Genomic DNA, 22,731 nt, shown 5'->3' with positions numbered 1-22,731 from the left:
CATCTATGAGAATACATCGGTATACCGACAAGGTTGAAGCATAGTTGATAGACATTTATGCTTCTTATACATATAATCAATGGTTTAGACGATATGTATAGATAAATATTTGTTAAGAAAGACTCACTCATTTATACAATCTCAATGAAATTAGTTTCATAACAACTGACTCTGAAATTTGACTCATTTATATTTTTCTTTATTTTTCATCGTATTTCGACTAACTTTCTCTTTATTCTCTCTTGTTTTTATACATTAGTACTTATCATATTTTTCATTTCTTTATTTCTCTCACTTATGCTATGTTTGGTTGGAGGGAGAAGAAAGGAAAGGGAAAGAAAACACGGAAATCGAGGAGTGAATTTGGACTAAGGTTTAATCCAAGTTCACTCCTCGATTTCCGTATTTTCTTTCCCTTTCTTTTCCCCTCCCTCCAACCAAACGAAGCCTTAATATTAGTGTGACAAGGGGTGAATAAAAACTTTTAGGAAAAGATTAATAATGCATTTAAAAAATAAATAGGAGTAAAACAAAAGAGCCAACAAATCGAGGAGATCGAAGTCAGATAAAAAAGATTAGAATCCCAATGAGGTTTTGGTCCTACACAGCTGCTACTGCAAATCAGATTCCATTGAAGCTCACGTTTGAATCACGGGGAAAGTGCCCCATTCGCATCTCTGACTCACTTGCAGGCAACCTGACATTTCATCATGTGTTTCCCAATTATTTTTTAGCTAAACAGATACTAGTACACTATTTACTCACCATAATTTGATAAATTTTCAAAGAAACTGTTTTAAGAATATTGAGATCTGAATTCTGAGGGGAAATTAATACAAAAAAAGTTGCTTGAAGCCATTGCTATTCAATTTATTTTTTTATAATAGTAATATAATATGTTAAATCATGATGAAAAAGTCAAATCTCTTAAACAGAAAATTACAAGAGACACTATATTTTTATTTTAACAACTAAACAATTAGAAGCCGACGATTGTTGATTTCAATAGTCAAAAAATGGTTGTTGATTCCAATAGTCAAAAAATGGTTATTTAAACTTTTAAGTTGAGAGTTTGATTTTTATGAACCGCAAACCTTTGACATTAACAATACCCATATCGGAATTGCATAAGCAAATTAACACCAAAAACAACTTAAACCATTATAATTGATTTTTTTTGTTACATTTGAAAAAACCATTATAATTGATTAAATTTAAGTAATGGTATTCATTTGTAAAAAGAAGAAAATAAAAAGAATATACTTGATTTTTGAAACTAGAGAAGCAACATAACTTGTTACAAAAATAAGAAATATCTCGGAAAGAAAATTTATATTTAATATATGAAAACTAATTACTAATAAAATTTGTGTTTTTTTCGATAAAATACACTTTCTTTTACAAACCAATAATACATTGCTAGCGCCAAATAAAACCAACACACATTGCGGGCGATATTATCAATGCCATGTGCTTGTCATTTTCGCTTTATTTATTATTACTATTTAAATATAAATAATGGGGCCATTGTTAAAATATGTTGTGGAGTATGAGGAACATCCAAGCCATGACGAGTACCACAAGGGAAATATTTTTTTGTCTGCCAAGCTACAAGCAATGCCCTCCAAAGAGATTTTCATATCACATGTCAAAGAATATTTCATCTTCCTCTTTTTTCTTCTATTTTTTCTTTTTTCTTCTTCTCATCATTAATGTACAACTTTATACTAGTACTAGCAGTAGTATTTATGAGTTGATTTCAAACAAAAAAAGTAGGGTTAATCCTCTAATTGGTCCCTGTGGTTGTGTGGCCGTCTGAAATTAGTCCCTCCCGTAAAATCTAAGTCCTCGCGTTTGAAAAAGTGTGTGTAGCAGGTCCTCGCCGGAGGGACTAATTTCCACACACTTTTCAAACGCGAGGACTTAGATTTTACGGAAGGGACTAATTTCAGACGGCCACACAACCACAGGGACCAATTAGAGGATTATCCCTAAGTAGTATTTATGAGTTTTATTCATGAGGGAAATGAGAACTGTGTGGGTTAGTTTTTTAAAAGACAGTGTACTAGTAATAACTCATGTGATTATTAGGAGGATTTCTAGGACCATAAAACTCAACTCATTTGATGCAATTAGATACCTTATTATCACGTGCACGCTATTTGGTTCAGACTTTACAAATTTAGATCGAACTGGTGAGCTGTGAAGACTGACAATTTTCCACTCTTCCAGCAAAAGAAGTGATGAATGGTTAGTGTCACTGCAAACAAAAGAAAGCGGTGAGTAATGTGCAACTTTTGACAGCACATGGATAGTACACCAAATTAGTATTTCGATCAATTTCTATTTTCTCATAATCAATTCTATCAGCTAGAAACTACTCATATAAGCTTCTCTCCAAGATCATTTCTGGCTTTAGAATAAGTTATAGCATAATTTCCCAACATACACTTACTATCCCAGAACATTGTTATGCCAAAATGCATTATAGTAATAATAATGTTCAGTAATGAGTACTGCAGAATCTCCGGGGTAACAACATGCAGAGTCAAACTATCCACAAAAGCATATATTTTTTCCTTGGCAGATTTGGGAATCAATCAATGGAGCCATCTATGCATCAAGGAGAATGGACTCACGGAAGCGCCCCAAAACTTGTAGTAGTAGACTTCAAAATTGATTCTGATTAAAGGAAATAACGGTTGATACTCTCTACACATAAGTTATAGTTGCCAATCTATAGGACCAGTCCCCATTTTCTCCAGAAGTTGGTTAGTGCGGGAGAAGTGCCTGCTCAGATAAATTCAAATAATCAAGATGATGAGTAAGAATAAAAAACTCCGTAGATTCATGAACATTGATTAGCTGGTTTGCTCAATATAAGATCTGATATAATAGTTTCAGTTCATGTCACAAGTGTAAAAACAAAGCTAAACAAAATACGGCTCAATTCTCAATATATCAGTGGCACGCAACATGAATAATGAGAACCTTAGTGGTGGTGAACTGTTAAGGTCCGTGTAACCTTCCCAAATACAATAAAAAAATATACAGTATACACAATTTAAGTGACAGATTGATTCTGAAATGCTAAGAGTTCTTCGTTCAGTTCGAAAGAAGTGCATTATAGACTCTGGTGACCAAATATACTAGAGAAAATTACAATCCTATTTCACGAGAGATCCTTAGAGAGTTAGAGTACACCGTGCTCCCTTTCACTCAATTTTTTTTTTACCCCAATGGCTTGATAGATGAAAAATTGTCACACTTTAGTCCATTTTAATATACTTAGTAGTGGTGAGAAACTATAAGCGAGCCTACCTAGGATACTTTTTTCCCTATGACTCCCAAGTGACTAATTCTGAACACACTTCCATTGATTTTGAGATTTAGAAGATGAAATGACTATAATCTCTGAGAAAAAGTTTTTATTCATCTTATAGAGTCCAAAAGTATGAAAGCAATAGTTCAACATTAGCCCCCTAGGGAATCTGACTTGCAAAGAGACAAACAAGAGGGCGTAAGATGCTCATTCACCTTGAAATGGACTAGCGTGTAACCTGGATTAATTTCTAAGGAATTGGGAATGCAATTATTCAAAATAAAGAGGGGATGACTAGATATTTAAGCATTTCATAGAGAAGGAGAGTGTAATCTTACCTGCAGCCAAAGAAGCCCCTATTTGCAGACAAACCAGAAGGATGTGCAGCTTCTAGAATGTGATGCTTTGTTGCATCGATTAACCTGTGTATATGACAATCATGTACAAGCTCATCAACAAGTTTTCACAGAATTTATCTTCCAGGCAAGGAAAGGAAAGAATGCAATTTAGTTAAAGAAAACCATTTCCAAAATGCATCTTGCATTTAACAGATGTAAACTTGCACCAAAACTTGCTCGTCACCCATTTCCCAAAATAAGAATATACTACTGAAGTTTTACTTTTTAAGGTCAAGTTGATTTTGGAAAGCTATCAAAATGACTATTGCAAGACTAAGTCACTAATTCCAAATTTGGTTTCCAAGGCTTGTTATAGAGTTTTACAATTGTAGACTTGTAGTACCTAGATTTCGCGCGAGCAGAGTTTCCCCACAACAGAAACACAACCCCTTCATTCTTCTGTGAGATTGTCTTGATAACAGCATCCGTAAAATGTTCCCAGCCTTTTTTCGCATGAGAATTTGCTTGATGCTTCTTGACTGAATTCAAAAAGTACACTACTAGTTAGAAACCACAACCGGTATACAAGCATAAAACACCAAACACAGTGAAGGACAGTATCATACTATAGATCACCCTATAACTCAGAAGAATAAGTCACAGATAGACTTCATTGGATATGAAATACAAATACTACGATACCTAAACGTCACATATACACTTCATTAGAAGTTCACAAAAATGTAAAAATCTAACCTGTGAGAACAGCATTGAGTAAGAGAACACCCTGAAATGAAGTTGAAATCGTGGTCAGAGAATTTTATTTTAAAAACTCCACTTACTATGTAGAGTCACCCACTTTGTCAAAATGTGTACCAATGACATAGAGTACATTATGACATCCCTCTGCCTTTAGGCGACAAACATACCAAACTTTCCCGACAACACATCCTTATTTTCAATAAAATTAACTGACACTCGTTTAAAGGGGTGATAATTATTGATAGATTGTTCTTATCCCCGATACCATTGAGCATTCATCAATGAAATAATTGTGTAAATTAATCATCAACAGTGTTAAACTATATATTGATTGCATAACATCATTTTTGGAAAAGAAACTTGATGGTTTTTCATTCTAGAGGCTATTGGGTAAACATTATTAAGAAACGTAATGCTGCTTATTGCTTTAACTTTCTCCGTAAATTAGGATGGATCAAAGAGAAGGAGGAAGAAGGAGAAGGTTAACCAATGAGGTTCCATTTATTCAAAGATGCCTAAATGTGATGTTACAGTAGTATTTATAGAGATGAATAAAAGCTTTAACATTTACCAACCTAATTAACTAACTCATCAATAAACTAACGAAACTCAAAACAAACGCACTACACTCAACTGACTCAGTTCCAAGTCTATAGATCTTTAAATCTTCATTTCAGCAGATCTGATTATGGATTCTTACACCAAATTGAGTGTGAAACCCTACATCATTTTAGTTCCATTTGAAATTATTATTCACGAACCATAACCCCTTACTGAAGTCTCCGAAAAAAATCCACATACATGAAAGAGAAAACAGGACAAACATCTTTTTTTTTCAGTTGTTATATGATTAAACTAGGCTCAACAAATTCCTACCTATAAGTCAAGTTTAAGTCGAGATTGTTCGAAACAAATGATGATCATCACACAAACCCAATTAGTGTTTGAGGAAATGCTAACTTACCTGCACAGCCCATTTTAAAAACAAAGCATGGAACAAAAACTGCAGACTTTCTAGTTCTAGTAGTTGCAATGTTTACTCACCTGCACAGCCCATTTTTCCAGATTACCATGAGACGGAACGGAGCAGCCAACGTCTTTGTGAAGCTCCTTGAATATATTCACCAAACTGGAAGGAACTTTGACTCCCTCAGGGACTGAGAATGAAAGACCCATTGCTTGACCAGGTCCATGATAAGGGTCCTAACAAAAAACCCCAAGTCAAAAGCTGTATAGCGAAGAGAAAAGGGTAACGAAATCGAAATGCACAAACCTGGCCGAGAATCACAGCCTTGACATGATGAAAAGGGGTGGAGTTAAGGGCGTTGAAGATCAAGTGCGGCGGAGGGTACACATCGCCACCGCAAATCTCCGTTTCAACGAATTTGGAAAGATTGACAGCGTAGGGTTTCTGGAGTTCGCCGGGAAGAGCTTCCAACCACGATTCCTCCACCAGCAACTCCTCCAATTTCACAAAACCGCTACCACCTGAGGCTGAGAATGGCGATTATGCATTTTCGTCAACAGAGAATGATCCACGCTATGAATCGGAAAATAGCAGCTAGGTGCACACATACCTTTGAATTTGGAGACTCTTTCGAGGCAGATTTTGAGGTTCCGCTTGGATTTGGCGAGGAGTTTGTTGTGTTCGATGCGCGATTTTTGGTCAATGGAAAGTGAGGAGCCATTAGCGGCGTTGTCGGATTTGCATGCGGTGGTGGTGGTGGTGGTGGCGGTGGTGAGGGTGGGTTTCATGCGCTTGGAAGCGGGTTGGAACATGTCGAGTAGGGTTTTGGAAGAAGCCATTTCTGGCGTTTGCAATTGCAATGGTGGGTGTATGTGGCGGGAAAGAGTGTGTGGTAGCATTTTATATGAGCCGAGAGAAGAACTTGTGGGAAGAAGAATCATTTGGTAAAGTTTTTGGAGAATTGGATAATATTTTAGTTTTATATTTTTAATATATCTCAATATGAATTCTAAATTTTTATATCAGTCTCATTTTTATTCTAAATTCATGTTTTATTCAGAAGTTTGGTGCAAATTGAATATATTAAGTGGAGTACATGCATCTCCCTTCAAATAACTTTTCACACACATCACCGTGGATATTGAACTAAATGCTTAAAAAACTCAATTATCCACAATTGTATTTGACCTTGTTGGTTACTTTTAAAATAGAATCAAGTGTTTAAGTATTTTAGTAAGTGGTTTCAACGGGTGATTAAAAGATTATTTGGTCAAACGGCTTATTGCACGGCTAAAGGATTAGGAATTGGTCTCATAGCCACTTGTTAGATACCTCATACCTTGTTAAAAAAAATTGAAAATAAAATTAAGATTAAAATCAAAACCCTATAATTTCACATCTACAAGGCTACAACACACTTGATCACTAGCTCTTCTACAGCTTCGTAACATCAACTTAAATAATTAAATAACTCAAGCCCGCAACATACATACCAATGGAGTAACATTAATGAACGAACAGTAATGACTACGACAAATTGATTGTAGGAAAATCACACCAAAATTTACTGCCAGCAGCAATCTAGTTTAGAACGACATACACTAACTCATGTAAATGAATGTTTCTGTTGTGAGAATACAGCAACCTGTCTTGTAAAAGTAACCTTAGATTTAAGTTAATAGATGACATTAAACAAAACCAAGGACAAGGCAACAAAAAATTGTTGAACGCCTAATTCATCCTTTGAGCAGCCTCCTTGGCAAGAACGCGTTCCTTCGCCTTGGTTTTAGCTTGGGATTTGGAACCCATGATCCCACCGCCCCACTTCTTCCTGTACTCTTCATATTTGTCGTTGAAGTTAGCCTGAAAATGCAGCCACAAACAATGAGTTCAGTTTTTTACTAGTATTAAAAGCAGATAAAAGGAAAGTTCAATTCCACAGTACCTTGATAGCTTCCAAGACTCTGCTGAACTCCAATTTATCTTCGTTCTTCACACTTGTCAAGCACAAAACAGAAGCAGTTTTCTTGTGGACAATCTGTTAAAATAAATTAGATTAAATCAGCCAGTTTGATCAGGTCAACAAAGAAATTTCTCAGACAAAAAACAGTGTAGGGATCAGATAAAAATTACCGATCCCAAGCGTGCCTTTCCCTTGACAATGCAATAAGGAATTTCCATCTTCCTGCACAAGGCTGGAAGCCAGACAACCAATTCAATAGGGTCAACGTCGTGAGCAATCACAACCAGCTGGGCCTTATTCTGCAAGGAAAAAATAGATTAACAAGTCATTCATCAACGTTACCAAAGAATTGGGAAAAGTGCAAACAAACAAAGATGAAATAGACAACAACCTGCTCAATAAGGTAGGTAACATGATTGAGCCCATACTTCACATTGATTGGCTTCTCAGTCTTAACTGTTTTGTTTTCAGCCTCGGCCTGAGCCCTTTTCAAAAGACGCTCTTTCTTTTCTGCCTTATCTTCAGGCCTGTACTTCAGAAGTATCTTGAACAGGCTTGTAGCTGCAGGTGAAATTAAGAGACAATCAAAACAACAATACACACAATATCCACATATACAGAACATTAGAAGTTGAACATAAAAAGAAGCAGTTCAACACAATGCACATAAAAACCTAAAGAAAACACAGCTACAGAGTAATCAGAATAACTACCAGCCTCTATGTAGCAAATTAGACTTGATTTTATTTTTAAAATCCATAAGAATTTTATTCTTCACAACTCACAACATGTGAATTTCAAATTAAAGCTTCTCAGATTAAAAAACAACTGAGCATCAAAACAATTACTATGGTAAAAGGTATTTGTAAAATATTTGCATAATCAAAATAGTTTATAAAAAAAATGTACTAGAGCTTACTAGACCAGCTTCAGAGAAAAACTCAGCAAATCTGAAGAGCAAGAGCATTTGATTTACGAGCAGTTAAACACCTTTCATGCCATTGAATCATGGCAAGTAGGCTGCCTGAATTACCACTCAATACAAGAACCCTAAAAATTCTCCAAATTTTCAAACACTCAAACACAATACATCAAATCAACAAAGAAGGGGGAAAACAATTTTATCAACTTAAAAAAAGAGATCCGCTAGGTTCTTTATCAAACACTACTTTCAAGGGCATGGTTGAAGTTTTTCAATCTTGGCAAAGACAAAATAGTTTAGGAAAAAAATGTGCTAAAGCTTACTAGACCAGCTTCAGAGAAAATCTCAGCAAATCTGAAGAGCGAGAGCATTTGATTTACGAGCAGTTAAACACCTTTCATGCCATTGAATCATGGCATGTAGGCTGCCTGAATTACCACTCGACACAAGAACACTAAAAATTCTCCAAATTTTCAAACACTCCAAAACAATACATCAAATCACAAAAAAGGGGGAAAACAATCTAGGTTCTAGATCAAACACTACTTTCAAGGGCATTGATAAAGTTTTTCATTCTTTGCATAGACAAAATAGTTTAGGAAAAAAATTGTGCTAGAGCTTACTAGACCAGCTTCAGAGAAAAACTCAGCAAATCTGAAGAGCAAGAGCATTTAATTTACGAGCAGTTAAACACCTTTCATGTCATTGAATCATGGCAAGTAGGCTGCCTGAATTACCACTCAATACAAGAACCCTAAAAATTCTCCAAATTTTCAAACACTCAAACACAATACATCAAATCAACAAAGAAGGGGGAAAACAATTTTATCAACTTAAAAAAAGAGATCCGCTAGGTTCTTTATCAAACACTACTTTCAAGGGCATGGTTGAAGTTTTTCAATCTTGGCAAAGAAAAAATAGTTTAGGAAAAAATGTGCTAAAGCTTACTAGACCAGCTTCAGAGATAATCTCAGCAAATCTGAAGAGCAAGAGCATTTAATTTACGAGCAGTTAAACACCTTTCATGTCATTAAATCATGGCAAGTAGGCTGCCTGAATTACCACTCGACACAAGAACCCTAAAAATTTTACAAAGTTTCGAACACTCAAACACAATGCATCAAATCACAAAAGGAGGGAGGGGGCAATTTTATCAACCTAAAAAAAGAGAACCACTAGGTTCTTGATCAAACACTACTTTCAAGCGCATTCATAAAGTTTTTCAATCTTTGCATAGCCAAAATAGTTTAGGAAAAAAAATGTACTAAAGCTTACTAGACCGGCTTCATAGAAAAACTCAGCAAATCTGAAGAGCAAGAGCATTTAATTTACGAGCAGCTAAACACCTTTCAAGCCATTGAATCATGGCAAGTCGGCTGCCTGAATTACCACTCGACAAAAGAACCCTAAAATTCTCCAAATTTTCAAAACGCTTAAAAACCAATAAATAAAATCACAAAAAAGTGGGCAAACAATCCTATCAACCTAAATAACGAGACCCGCTAGATTCAATTATCAAACCCTACGTTCAAGAGATTCAACCCATTTTGCTACCAATTACCACAATGAACATGCTCTTAACAAAATGAAATCAAAGCAATCAAATGTGCTTAACAACAAAGACTACACATCACAGAGAGCAACACAACAAAAATTAAAAACAGATTCAACGATTTAGTGAAGATTATCTTACCGAGGTTCTTGTCAAGGGTCTTTGTGAACTGGTTCAAAGCTGGTGGAACCTTCAACCTCTGCTTAAGGATCCTCTTCTTCCTTTGAATCTGAACGACCTTAGGCCATTTCACAAACCTTGTTAGGTCCCTCTTGGGAGGCAACGCTCCTCCGATTCCAAACTGCTTGGGACGCTTCTCGAACAACGGGTTCGTAACCTTCTCCTGCGATTTCAAAACACGATATCAGAAATAAACAACAGTACAAATGAAACCAAAAATGGATCATGAATAAGATTCATTTTCAGGAAAATACATACGGTTTTCTTCTTGGAGGCAGCAACTGTAGCTTTTCCACCTTTTTTGGGAGCCTACAAAGAAAAACGACGATTAGAAGTGATTATGCTGCAAAGGGAAATCGCCATGGAAGTTGAAATCTAGTGGCTGTTTTGTGAAGAATCAAATAAGGATGAAGAAATTGCAAAGAAGTGGATCTGGATTCGAATGCAGTGTTGCTCACCATCGCCGCCGATGCTGGTGTGTGTGTGTGCCGCGACGAGAGATGATGCAAAACCCTAGCTGAATCAGTGTTTATATGGAGACGATGGGCTTGGTTAGACCGGTCCGTTCCATCATGTCTTAAGAATTAGGGCGTTAGCCACAAAAAAAAAAAATCGATTTTCCTATGTACCAACAAGAAAAAAGGACACATTAACATTAATTTAATTTTTATTTTTAATTGTACACTTGTTATCTAAATATCAATAAAAATTATGTGTGGTCAAGACACATGACAATGTGGTTGGAGCTCAGACTTCAACGATGAGTAAAATTTAGTTATCTCATACAATACACGATTAAAGAGGCACACACCCTTGCATGACATGTTAAACTCAGCACAAACACATAAATACATTGGTTGTGGGAGTCGTGTGGGAAGACTCTCGTTGCGTGAGCATTACCCTATTACATAATTTAGGATGATGATTTTCTAACTTTACACTGACAATGATTAGAATCAAAACTCGTTTAATCTAAAAGGACTTAGAGTCTTGAAAATATTAAAATGTGTGTGTATTTGCCCTTCTTCTAAAAAAGGGTAAAGGTATTAAAGTAATGATGACATATAAGTTGCACATTTAGATTTTTTTTTAGATAATTGTGATTTGTCATCTTCAACAATTTTCCAAGAAATTAATTTTCTTGCAATGTAACCCTCTTGATCATTTTAATTCTATTTTTTTAATACATGTATTCTCTCTACAAAAAGCAATCATCTTTGAGTGGATAACATACAAACCATAATGGTGTTAACTCTTATGATACATATTTATTTCAATATTTCAATTCTACTTTAAACATTTAAATTGTAATTTTTTTTTTACCTAAAACCATAAATTAAATCAACTAGTTTATATCAAACTTCCTTCGTTGGGGACGGATTGCCCGACGCTCCACACTACCTGGGGACAGAGAGATACTAGTTTCGTTCACTTAGAAACGGTGGTGAATGATTGTCGTTTGTTAGTTTCACATTTCGATGTTTTTAATTTTGTGTTTGTGCGTAGAACTGGCAACTGTGCTGCTGACGTTATTGCTAAGTTAGCTTTTCGTTTGGGATGTCTGGTTTGGATTGAAGAGGCTCATTTGAAGGTTTCATCTCTCATCCAGATCGTTGTTACTGTTTCTGTGGCATCTTCTCAAATGAATGAATTCCAATTTCAAAAAAAAAATCTTCCTTCTTTCCAAATGACTACTTTAGACTAAACATCTACATAGCCTACGGTTCAACCAGTAGAGTATTAGAAGTCACCAACCAGCGAAAGAAGCTCATAATTCACCTGTCATTGCTAACTCTTCGCACTTTCCCTCAATCAGTTTGACTTCCAAATAAGACAGACCCATTAACATTGAACTTCAGTCGCCTCAGGACGTAACCAACGTAACCAACGCCTGACCATAGAGAAATCATTATTGGACTCCTCTAGATTACCTCCCCAATCATAAAAATGATGGATTTAGCGTACATGCAATTTATTTTTATACATTGGAAAAATAAATTGCACCCACCAGGAATCGATTCTGAGACCTCCCCTACACAATCCATATGTCTCTCAGCTCCTACCACTTGAGCTATTCCACGGGGACGCGTACATGACAACTAAGCTATCAAGGTTAAAAAGAAAATTTTAATGTTATCCCAACCAAACATGAACGAGATTCTCCGAAACTAGAAAAATGACACTGCGCTCACGTAGACTAGATAGTATCACTAGCGACTCACCATCCAATAGTATCACAATGCGTATGAAAGAAATGGGCTCAAGACCATTAGGCCCAAGCAATTTAAGAGCACCTAAACGAAAGACAACATGATTTGACCAAAAAAAAACGAAAGACAACATGATTGATCTCTGAGAAATGAGCTAAATTATGTCTAGATCCCTTTGGCCTAATTCTCAATAATGCACTATTAACATGGAAATCACTTTCGTTACCTCTAGAATGCTACAGACCTCCAAAATCTGAGCATCCACATCCGTCACAACTCACAACCACCTTATCATCTGTCAATAGCCTCAATTCTATTCAAGTTATAAGGCAATCCCATGAACGATGTTTTAAAAAAATATATATTAGTAAAAATTTGCACTAGCGGCAGATCGATGCAAAAAAAAAAAAAAAAAAAAAAAACAAGACCTGTTATTTCACGACTCATTTGCTAGCTTTGAAGAAATGACTTTTCATATGAAAATACATGTACAGTAACTATAATTTTAATTTGGTTACAATTGTTAAATTTTTTATTATTTTAATTTCCCCCACAAACTACTTAAAAAAAAAAAACAGAATCAGACTTCAAAATTTAATAAGTTTTCAAAATAATCGCGAGACTACTTCAGTATCTACAAAGATTCATCCACTGACTAACAAACATTATCAGCAAGTAAATGAAACTAAACATGAGTACAGCAGAACAATTTGCAACAATTTTTTCATAAAACTAAATGGTATCTAGCTTCCCTAAGGGTGGAAGGGAAGGAACCCTATCAATAAACTCATGAGGGATAAATATGCATACATTAATCCCCAGAATCAAGAATGAGTCATGACTGGCCGCTCTGGCCGGTACTATCACTAAAAAAAGGACTGATGGTTCATGCATGAAAGGGGAAAATACTGAGCAAGTTATTTATATCTATCTACCAAGTATCTTTGGATATGATAAATTAAATAAGAGAATCAGAGAAACCAAAATGCCAGAGTACAATGTTTCTTCCGTTCTCCATCCTCCTCAACACAGCTTACATGGGAACCTGCAGCATGGCAAAAGAGTACCCTTCAGTAAAAAGATTTACAGATGATTTATAACGGAAGACTAATGAAAACAGTTTCTTCTATTTCTGTGTGTGACTTTCTAACAATGGAAGGAATGCAAGAATTTTGATACTAAGGCCTTGACTTAAGTTGTACAAAGGTGCAGCAGGATATATCATATAGAATTATAGATATATATAAAAAAGAAATGAACTATGAGATAGATATAATCTCACACAATATCAACTAAATTAAGCAGGTTGTTTCATTTAGCAGCAAACTAAACGACTTAGTAACAGCTTGTTTTATACATACAACTTGTACTCGAGAGATACATGAGCATAGGGCACCATATGTTCAAACAAGTACAGGAACCAGATTAATGACTACAATAGGTACAGCAAACGTTTAGAAGTACTTGTACATCATAGCATAAAATGCATACATCCACGTATTATCACATGTTCTTTACTTGCGTTTCCTATGCTGATTGAAATCTCCAGCACACTAACTGTCAGATATCTCATTTCCTCTCTACTTGCTACACCTTAATTTTATATACACAAGTATTTGGGACCATATTTTAATCTTGATAACAATAAAGGCAAAGCAATATTAATTGAAACACACAAAAGAAGTTCACAAATGCAAGCAATGGCGACACTTTCTAGACCTACTACTAATTACATCAATGTGACAAAAAGAGAACACTTCAGCCAACATCAACAATCATAAGTGGTTTTGGCCATACCTTTAGTTAGTAGATGGGAGAAACACTCTTATAAGCTCTTTCACAGTAACCTTTTTTCTACAAGTAGGACATTTATTCTGGGCACTTATAGCAGCCTTGATGCAAGCCTTGCAAAAAATATGACCGCACCTTGTTGACATTTCTTCTACCAAAGGACCCATACATATTGGGCAGCTAAAGACAGGCTCCTTCGGAGGTTCAGGTGGCTTTTTAACAGTTTCCCTCTGCAAAAGGGATATCCAAATCAAGTCAGAAATTTGAAGTCCATTAATCCTTCATGGTCATCAATGATGATGTCGTTATTTGATAGGTGCAGCAATCAAATGACAATGGGTAAAAAACTTAATAATATAGGGCCTACAACAAAATAACTACAAGGACTTCTGCAGTACAGCAAAGTGAGCAAACAGGAGGAGAATTAAAATAGGCACAAAAAACTAGCATTTTGTCAAAAGCATTGACAAATATTGATTCTCTGGTGGCAAGTATCTTGTTGCACATTACAAAATATGGATGAAGGAAATCAAGTGATGCTTGAAATAAAGAACTGCTCCACCAACACCAACACACAGCAATATTAAGCAGCAGAGTTTGCACCAATTCCAATATTACTAGCAAAAGATTAAAAAAATGCAATTTAGGAACTTCATAAATTCTTGTAACTGATATTTAAAAATTTGCATTCAGTAAAAAACAAATGATAGAGGTAAAATCAAATTATTTATGAGAAGGATGAAAATGTAATTACAACAGATCTGGCAGCTAATTTATTAACATAAGCAGTGCAGCAGAGGATTCTTTTACCATTGAATTGCTAGTGCCTTCCAAATTTATGAAGAGATCGCAATTAATGATTGTCTGGTTAGAGGTTTCTCTTCTGCGTTTGTTGCGATTATTGTTGGTCACCCTGGTCTGATCATCTGCAATAATCATGAATGACAGAGAAGTTGGAAACCATATTAGATTTATAATCAATAATAAAAGAGTAAAGATGATATCAGAAAAAGACAACTTCAATTGACATGTAAAGCAGAACATAAAGTCCCTATACCAAATGTATAGTGCCAGTAAACTAGCATCAAACAAACGATAAAAGCAGAATGAACATTATACTCAGTACAATATCACATACTTGCAACTTTTTTTTAAAATAAGAGATGGTATAATACAGAGTTCAAATTCACCATTCATTGCTTGAGCAAATTCTAAACCCTGGCTTTATTTCGAGCCACATGAAGAATGGATTACATGTATGCCAGTCACTTACCCAACCTTACACTAAAATTTGGATCATAGGGCTTCAATTTAAAAATCTGGAATAGGTAGTTGGGAAATAGCTGAGTTTACTAGTGTTACCAAAGTAGAGGAAAGGAATAATAAATTTTACCTGACTCCAAATCAACTACAGCCCTTGCACGATTTCTTCTTGAATTGTTTTTAGCCTGGGATGAACCACAAACGAGCAGATGAGACTAATTTCCAACAAGCAAAACTAGTAGACTGAAACCATAACAGAAAAAAAGACTACACAAAGAGGGAAGATAAACCTCACCTCAGCAAAAGCCCTTGGGCTAGATTCAATAACATCATCATCATCAATGGCCTCAACATCAATCAGTGGAGGCTGCGCAACCTGTGGCTGCTGTGCAACCTCTGGTGGCTGTGCAACCTCTGGTGGCAGTGCATCCTGTGGCGGTTGTGCAACCGGTGGTTGCTGATCACCTTGAACTTCTTGAGTCACCACCTGACTGGAAGGTCCTTCCTGCTCGCGATTCTCAGTAACCGCAGGAGCAAGGTTGAGATCAATTAAACACTTCTTCCGTCGGTAGCTTTTCACAGCAGGCCCCTTGCCAGCCCGAGAGCTCATCTTGGTTCAAATTCCCCTTATCCAACCAAGTCACAACCTGAAAAGCCCAGTGTAAAAATTTCAATCCTCACAGCAAACGGAACGACACAAGTCTACACTGCATAATAATCACAGTACAGTAAAATTCGAGGCCAGAAGAACACAAGCACGAAAACGATAAATCGAAAACCTCAGAAAATCAAAAAAATCAAAAGCACAATGCCAGCATTTGAATTTGCACAACCCTACAGTGATAACAGAATTGAAGACTAAGCTACTAACAAAAGTAAAAACAGTGCTAGAAATTATAAAACCCTAAAAATCATCAATCGATGTATTGAATTCAGATTATATTCAAACAGCACAAATTCAAAGTTGATGAAACTAAAATCAGCAAAAAAAAAAGGATCAAAGCAGAACGGAACTGCTTGAGGAAGAGATTGAGAAGAGAGGGATGATCGGGTTATGATCAAAGGATGATGAAGCGAAACACAGAAGAATCAATGAATGAATGAATCAAGAGAGAGAGATGGAAACCCTAAGAGAGAAAAGGGAACGAACCGTTGTTGGTGGAGAAGAACGATGAGCGAGCGAGCGAGAGAGAGAGGGGTTGTGAATTGTGATGATAAGTTAAGTTAAAAGGGTTTGGTTTGGTGTTGGTTGGGAACGGAAAAGGGAAGATTATGAGAGAGAGAAAGGTGTTAGCCGGTTAGCCGGTGAGAGGGAAGGGAAGAACGAAGTGAGCTAGAGGAGACAGAGATAGAAGAAAAGGACACGAGTGCTTGAGATACAAGACCCGGCCCTACCCGCCAACCCGTCCCGGCCCAAGCCTATAGGGCCGGGTTCAACCCGGCCCGATCAATAAAAAGGCCGGGTTCGGGTTGATCTTTGAGTTACCCGACTTCGGGTTCGGTTGACACTCGGGTCACCCAGCCCGTCCCACTTATATATTTTATAAAATTTTAATTTGTTATAATGATTAAAATGTGATACATGGTGCTCAAATTTATCTTACCATGTGGATGAGAATAAAATGTTTAACATCTACCTTATGAATTCGTTGATCAAACTATGGATATTTTCATGCTCTAACAAGAGAAAATCATTTGTGTATTATGCACATGTGAGACAAGTGAAGAATGATCAAATAAAATGAGTGACACGTGTATATAGATCAAACAAAATGTAAACCTCATAAGTGCAATAGATTATGAAAAAATTTGATCATTTCAAGTTTTTCTTCTAAAAAATAGTTCCAATTTATAACTCTATTAATATGTTATTATCTTTAAATTTTACAATTAGTATCAAATAATCTTAGATTTATTGTCCATCGGGCCAACCCGGTCCCGTCCTACATAGACCCGTCCTAAATTGTACCCGCATAATGTCGGGTTGCTTCGGGTCTAGGGACGGGTTAGGGTCTATGAATTGACCCGTTAAATATTTAGGGTCGAGTTAGGGTTAACCAAAATCCGTCACAACCCGTCCCTTGTACACCCCTGTGCTTCCATTGCATTCACATTCACCATGTGCCTCTTCCCACGTGTGCTTCCTTCCACACGCGTTTCTGAATTTTTCAAAATTAATAATTAACACTTTTTTTTGGTTGTTGGGAGGCCAGAGGTCCAAAACATATAGCAACTATACCAGGGCACATTTAGGGAAAGACACAGATCTAGGCCCAATACACATACTAAATCTTAGGAGGAATTTTTTTTAGGAGGGAATCATTGATTAGAGAAGTAAGTTAAAGAACCTACTCCGGAACTTAGCCCTTGTTTTTATTATACATTGACGGTTGAGATTCGTGTTTAAAATTTGTTACGTGATCCTCGGTTGGTCTCTTCCTCCCTCATTCTTCTTCACAAGTCAATTGTCCGCTAAAAGCACAATACCTGAACGTCCGCAGGATTGATTGTTTTAGTTTAGGGACTAATTTGACAGCGCATGATACTTTTAGAGACCAAAGACCAGTGCGAGCATTTACCCATTTGACATGAGAGTAATTGTTGTTGGAAGGGTATTTTAGCCATGTCCCCTTCCAATCCCCTCCCCTTCAAAAAATTTAACCAAACAAGAAAAGATTTTAAAAACCCCTTCCATCCCCTGCATACCCAATTCCCATCCAATCAAAGGATCATTGTCGTATCAGGTAGTTCAACAAACCTATTACTTGTGAACTATTGTTGATTCATCCAGATTACTGCTCCATATAAAAAATTGTATGACTACAACTAGTGATTCAAACTGCTGTGAAACATACTCGAACAGAACATGTCCTTGTAATGTAAACACCAAAAGCATGAGTATCTTAGGTAGTTAGGTTGTACAACAGGTCCATGCCAAGTAAAATGAACAGCAATCATCAGCTTGCAGGATGTTTTTCACCAAGTTTAAGAATTTAAGCAACTGAAATCCAGACATAAGAACCAACTCATCATCGTAATCAAAACATCAGAATGCACTTGTGCTAGAATTTTTAATAACGGTGTCTATGTCGATCCCGATCCCGATCCCGGTCTCGCCCATAGTCTCTATCACGATCAACATGATCCCAGTCTCGATCTCTTCCCCTGTCCCTCTCTCTGTTCCGACTGCTATGCCTCTCCTTTTCATCTCGCTCTCTGCTGTTGTTCCTGTTCTCTCCATCATTATGTTCCCTTCCTCTGTCTCTACTTCTTTCTCTAGCATCCCTGACAATCCCTGCCATAAGTATTATAGCACAGTAACTTAGTTATGGCAGGCCCAAACAATTCAGAATTTCATACAAACACATCAACAATTCAGAATTTCATACCATAACAAAACCATTTAGGGTGTGTTTGGTTGGGTAAACAACTAAATTAAACGTTTATCGACAAGCAAAACCAGCAACCAGTTCAGTTTAGATTTATGCAGGACATTGAAATTCAAAAATCTGGACAATCAACCAGTACATTTATAAAAACATCAAGACAACCTATAAGCAGTTTTGATTTAGTACGTAGGGTTTAAAAGTAAAAAGTCACATGATCAAACGGTTGCATAAGGCCTGTCGAGCAAGAATGACAAAAAAGAGAAATGAAATAGAAAAAAAACAAAAGGAAAAAGAAGACATATGGAATTATGAATCATGATTTTAGGAAAATGTGTATTTGAAAATGTGAATTCCATCAGGCCCATAATGATCATTTAAAAATGTAACCATGCAACGAAAAATGTGGGTAAAGAAGTGAGGTGGAGAATGCAGGGGGTTTAGCTTGACATGCTCAGGAAGCCCTGGTGCAGCTTCAGCATGCTCTAATAAATTTACGGAGAATAAACCATTCAAGATATGCAACAATACCTAGTTCCTCAACCTCCCAACCAGCACGCCCTGAACCAGGAAGCACACGTGCAGCTTCAGCTTGCTGTGTTTTAGCACGGAATTTCTTCTTAAGATTTCCAAATTCATCATACAGCTCCCCATCATCCTGAAAGTAAAGAAAAGATTATAAAACCAAGGTCTCATTAATAGAATGTATGATCTGACTTTTAGACAATCTTACTTCAGCCTCCCGCCTACGACGTTTAGTTTCTTCAATTTCCTCTTCATCAAGCTCTTTGTAACCTCCAGCTCGCCCTCCTCTGCTCAATTAGAAAGAATAACACAAAGTTAGCAAGGAAATTTCAAAAATAATACTAAAAAAGGAATTTTGCATAGTAAAGGAAGACACCAAAATGAAGGGGGAAATTATGGTCTCGTAAATACAACATTTTCTAGTTCGGAACCAAAATAAAAAATAATGGTCATACAAACCACACAGACACACTCATCAAAGCACACAAGGGATAACGAATATGAACTGATGGTGAAAAATGTCCTCAATAATTTGCTTGCAAAGATGCTTTGCTGACATTTGGCATCACAAGATGCTTTACGATGTGAAATGATAGTAAAAAATATCTTCCTAATATTCTGACGAACAAATTCTAAGCTACATTTCTATTTGAAAAGTTTATTGGCGAACTGTTGTTCTGCAATGACAAATAAACACAATGCAATAATTAAGACCTCGCTCACGTGACTTATATTACAACTTGGCCACGGCCATAGTTGTTGTCTAATCGTGTAAGGTAGCATATAATACTTCTTCAATTTTTCCCACACATCAAATTGTTAAGCGGGAAAAGATGCACCAATTGAAATAAACATTTAACATAGATATACCAGCCCTCTAAAACTAATTTCTTACTTTTCAGTGGACTAAAATGTTCAATTGCCATGAAATCACACGTACAATGGAAATAGACAAACCACGTTTAGTACATATGGCAAGATATTTTTGTAAGTGTGTAACTGCATAAAATTTGATAATCACACAAATACATAGACATGTATCTCTACTACCATAGAAAGGGGATTTCTTACTGCCATGCCTTTTTTAGAGACCCGTGCCTTTTATATTATGATTGAAAGAAAAGGGAAATTTGGCAGTTCAACATAGTCATACATTTCTATCTCTTACATGTGTATTTTAAGGTAATTTCTTTTTTAAAATTGTTTCACAGATCACAGCTTTTATGTCAGTTTGAATTCATTTTAAAAAATGTAAAAAGAGAGCATTTGTTTGAATAAATATTTCTTTTTTACAACAAAAAAATGTATTTTCTCCTTATAGTTGCATGAGGGTAATGATATAATATGTATTTTGACTAACATTTAGAAGGTATCAAAAGTATCAAATATAATACCTTACACCACCCTCATTATGCCCAGGCTTATTTGTATTGCAGATATTGCATTTCATCCGTTTTGCCCAGTTGATATTGCCACACCTAAGCAAAAAGAAAATAAAAAAGAAAAAGAGCCTAGTTATAAAGAAACCAGACACAAAAGAAAAGAGAACACAAGGACAGTGTGACACAATCGTACATTGGACAAGGCCAGTCATTGGGACCAAAGAGCCCTCCACCAGCTGGACGGCCAATACCACCTGCCTCTTGTCCAGCACGTCCCTTGCCACGGCCCCCACCCCCTCCAGCACCAGCAGCACCAGCAGGTCGAGCACTTCCACAGCGATTACACGCACCGCGAAAGGCAAAATTCACATTGGAGCAACTGCAATGATGAGAAAAAGTTGTTATTTCTCTAAAACAAATCATCTACAATGACAGAAACAGTGAATGCAAGAGCAAGAAAGAGCTGCTCACCAATCTCATATCACAGACCTTGTATTCGGACACATCCAATCGCCCTCTTGTTGCCAGGGTTTGCCTGAGGCATCATGTTGACCTCTACCTCTTCCACTACCACCATTAATATCCCTGTCAGTTTCCTCTAGTTCACCAACAACATCAACAGCTACAGGCACAGCTACAGCTACAACTGGATCTGCTACTTGATCATCTTTGTTTTTGGACTCTGCTATAAAAACTCCAATTGTATTACCATGAAAATCTTTGTTGTTAAACCATTCAACAGCAGCCGAAGCAGCATGTGGATCCTCGTACGTCACAGTAGCATCCCCCTTTGGTTCATGAGTCTCTTTGTCTCGATATAACCATATTTTCGGTCTCCCTGTACGTTTATCTTTCTGCAAAGCATAAATCCTTAATGAACTAGGACTAATAGCTTCGAAACAGAACATGGCACACAGAAAAACAGGAACCACATGAAGACAAGAGAGAAACACAACAAAAATCAAATTAATCATTCATTAAAAATCTCAAACTAATGTTCACTTTAAGTCTTCATGTAGAGAATCCCAAATAAACTAATTTTATTCGCATACGTCTTACATCTAAACATAAAATTCCAACCTGAACATACATCTTAGAATTCAGGTCTGAGCTTAACTCCCTAAAAGCTATCTTAGAAGTGAGGATTCCCTGCTATTTATAAGGACTTAGTAGGCCATATCTCTAGTCAATGTCGACATGTCGTATATTAACAACAGAACATAATAAAAATCCCAAATATTAAAAATATGAGTTAACGTGTTCATTTCTTTTACCCTAAAAAATGAAAGAAATATGGACACTAAGATTACGCGAATTTGAAAAATAGAAACACAGACATGGTGCATACCTTGATTACTCCAATAGTGCCAAAATATTCAGCCAACATATCTTCATCAGTCCCAAAAGGCAAATTGCAGACATAGATAGACCCATTAGCAGTGGCGAATTTCCCAGCCATGGGGTCTTAATCTCATGAAACACAAAGCAAAGAGAACCAGCAACACAGAGCTCTGTGAAAAAACAAAGAAACACACAAAACTCTTCAAGAATTGCAAAAGAAAAACTCAGAACTGAAACACGCGAAAAACGTCTACAAAGAAATCAAACCAGTAATTAGCCTAACCAAGAGCATTCTACTATAATTGACAGCGAGAACAAACAAACATTTAGATTACAAAAATTCAGCTCTGTTGAAATGGAAATCGTGCAATGCGAAGTAACAGAAGCGATTGTGGAAATTTGAAATGGATACAGCATGCGAGAGGGAGGGGGAAAGAAACGAAGGAAATCGAGGGAGGAATGAGAAGGTTTTACCCTGAATCGAAGGAGGAGGAGGACGACGATGAATCGATAGATCTGCAATGAGATTGATTTCTCGCTTCTCCCTCTTCTTCTGTGCTTCTTCTCCTTCCTCTACTGTTAATCCTTAACCTTAATCCCTTTTTTTTCATTTTTTCCTCTTTTTTATTCACGTTTTCGCCTATCCCCACTCACACTCTAGCTTCTTTCACTGCATTTTTAAAATTAAAATAAAAATTACAGTGAATAAATAATAAATTCAAGAGAATGTGAAAATAATACTACTTTCAAAAATAATAAATTTATAATAGAGTTAATGGTCAAATTAGTTTTGAGTTTGTAATCGAGTTTTATTTTAGTCTCGGACG

At 36.4% G+C, this 22,731-nt stretch overlaps 4 protein-coding genes and 5 non-coding genes across 11 annotated transcripts; all 9 read right to left on the bottom strand.

Moving 5' to 3' along the window:
• Positions 1–456: 456 nt before the first annotated feature.
• Positions 457–6,319, bottom strand: LOC130747649 (uracil-DNA glycosylase, mitochondrial). Of its 3 annotated transcripts, XR_009022442.1 has the most exons (9): positions 6,000–6,317; positions 5,696–5,916; positions 5,467–5,625; positions 4,417–4,447; positions 4,064–4,199; positions 3,661–3,744; positions 2,640–2,790; positions 2,141–2,260; positions 457–697 (listed from the first exon to the last, which is right to left on the bottom strand). XR_009022442.1 is itself a non-coding variant. In XM_057600639.1 (7 exons), exons 1-7 carry the CDS (start codon positions 6,286–6,288, stop codon positions 2,724–2,726), a joined length of 981 nt encoding a protein of 326 aa, XP_057456622.1. In that variant the 5' UTR covers positions 6,289–6,319; the 3' UTR covers positions 2,331–2,723. The 3 variants fall into 3 exon arrangements, 2 of the variants coding, with proteins under 2 accessions (XP_057456622.1, XP_057456621.1); XM_057600639.1 differs by lacking the exons at positions 457–697; positions 2,141–2,260 and having other exon boundaries at positions 2,331–2,790; positions 5,696–5,910; positions 6,000–6,319; XM_057600638.1 differs by lacking the exons at positions 457–697; positions 2,141–2,260 and having other exon boundaries at positions 2,331–2,790.
• A 611-nt stretch (positions 6,320–6,930) lies between these two features.
• Positions 6,931–10,572, bottom strand: LOC130747647 (60S ribosomal protein L7a-2-like). The gene is made up of 7 exons (XM_057600637.1): positions 10,465–10,572; positions 10,265–10,315; positions 9,968–10,169; positions 7,744–7,913; positions 7,523–7,651; positions 7,335–7,427; positions 6,931–7,252 (listed from the first exon to the last, which is right to left on the bottom strand). Exons 1-7 carry the CDS (start codon positions 10,465–10,467, stop codon positions 7,121–7,123), a joined length of 780 nt encoding a protein of 259 aa, XP_057456620.1. The 5' UTR covers positions 10,468–10,572; the 3' UTR covers positions 6,931–7,120.
• Positions 8,255–8,378, bottom strand: LOC130709683 (small nucleolar RNA snoR77). Its single transcript, XR_009010160.1, has one exon. It is a non-coding gene; the product is annotated as a small nucleolar RNA snoR77 (small nucleolar RNA).
• On the bottom strand, positions 8,581–8,704 carry LOC130709680 (small nucleolar RNA snoR77). Its single transcript, XR_009010157.1, has one exon. It is a non-coding gene; the product is annotated as a small nucleolar RNA snoR77 (small nucleolar RNA).
• LOC130709684 (small nucleolar RNA snoR77) lies at positions 8,881–9,004 on the bottom strand. Its single transcript, XR_009010161.1, has one exon. It is a non-coding gene; the product is annotated as a small nucleolar RNA snoR77 (small nucleolar RNA).
• On the bottom strand, positions 9,206–9,329 carry LOC130709682 (small nucleolar RNA snoR77). Its single transcript, XR_009010159.1, has one exon. It is a non-coding gene; the product is annotated as a small nucleolar RNA snoR77 (small nucleolar RNA).
• Positions 9,533–9,656, bottom strand: LOC130709685 (small nucleolar RNA snoR77). The gene has a single exon (XR_009010162.1). It is a non-coding gene; the product is annotated as a small nucleolar RNA snoR77 (small nucleolar RNA).
• Positions 10,573–12,868: 2,296 nt separating the features above from the next.
• Positions 12,869–16,600, bottom strand: LOC130747646 (E3 ubiquitin-protein ligase complex slx8-rfp subunit slx8). Its single transcript, XM_057600636.1, has 6 exons — positions 16,421–16,600; positions 15,566–15,917; positions 15,401–15,455; positions 14,818–14,933; positions 14,014–14,237; positions 12,869–13,261 (listed from the first exon to the last, which is right to left on the bottom strand). Exons 2-5 carry the CDS (start codon positions 15,878–15,880, stop codon positions 14,016–14,018), a joined length of 708 nt encoding a protein of 235 aa, XP_057456619.1. The 5' UTR covers positions 15,881–15,917; positions 16,421–16,600; the 3' UTR covers positions 12,869–13,261; positions 14,014–14,015.
• A 1,500-nt stretch (positions 16,601–18,100) lies between these two features.
• Positions 18,101–22,529, bottom strand: LOC130747645 (transcription initiation factor TFIID subunit 15). Its single transcript, XM_057600635.1, has 8 exons — positions 22,379–22,529; positions 21,912–22,074; positions 21,053–21,417; positions 20,757–20,942; positions 20,576–20,659; positions 19,390–19,468; positions 19,188–19,314; positions 18,101–18,565 (listed from the first exon to the last, which is right to left on the bottom strand). The coding sequence occupies exons 2-8, from the start codon at positions 22,020–22,022 to the stop codon at positions 18,342–18,344; spliced, it is 1,176 nt and encodes a 391-aa protein (XP_057456618.1). The 5' UTR covers positions 22,023–22,074; positions 22,379–22,529; the 3' UTR covers positions 18,101–18,341.
• Between the last annotated feature and the right edge of the window lie 202 nt (positions 22,530–22,731).

The sequence above is a fragment of the Lotus japonicus genome, chromosome 3, assembly GCF_012489685.1.
Source record: "Lotus japonicus ecotype B-129 chromosome 3, LjGifu_v1.2".
NCBI classification, from domain to species: domain Eukaryota; kingdom Viridiplantae; phylum Streptophyta; class Magnoliopsida; order Fabales; family Fabaceae; genus Lotus; species Lotus japonicus.
This window is presented reverse-complemented; position numbering and strand designations above follow the sequence as displayed.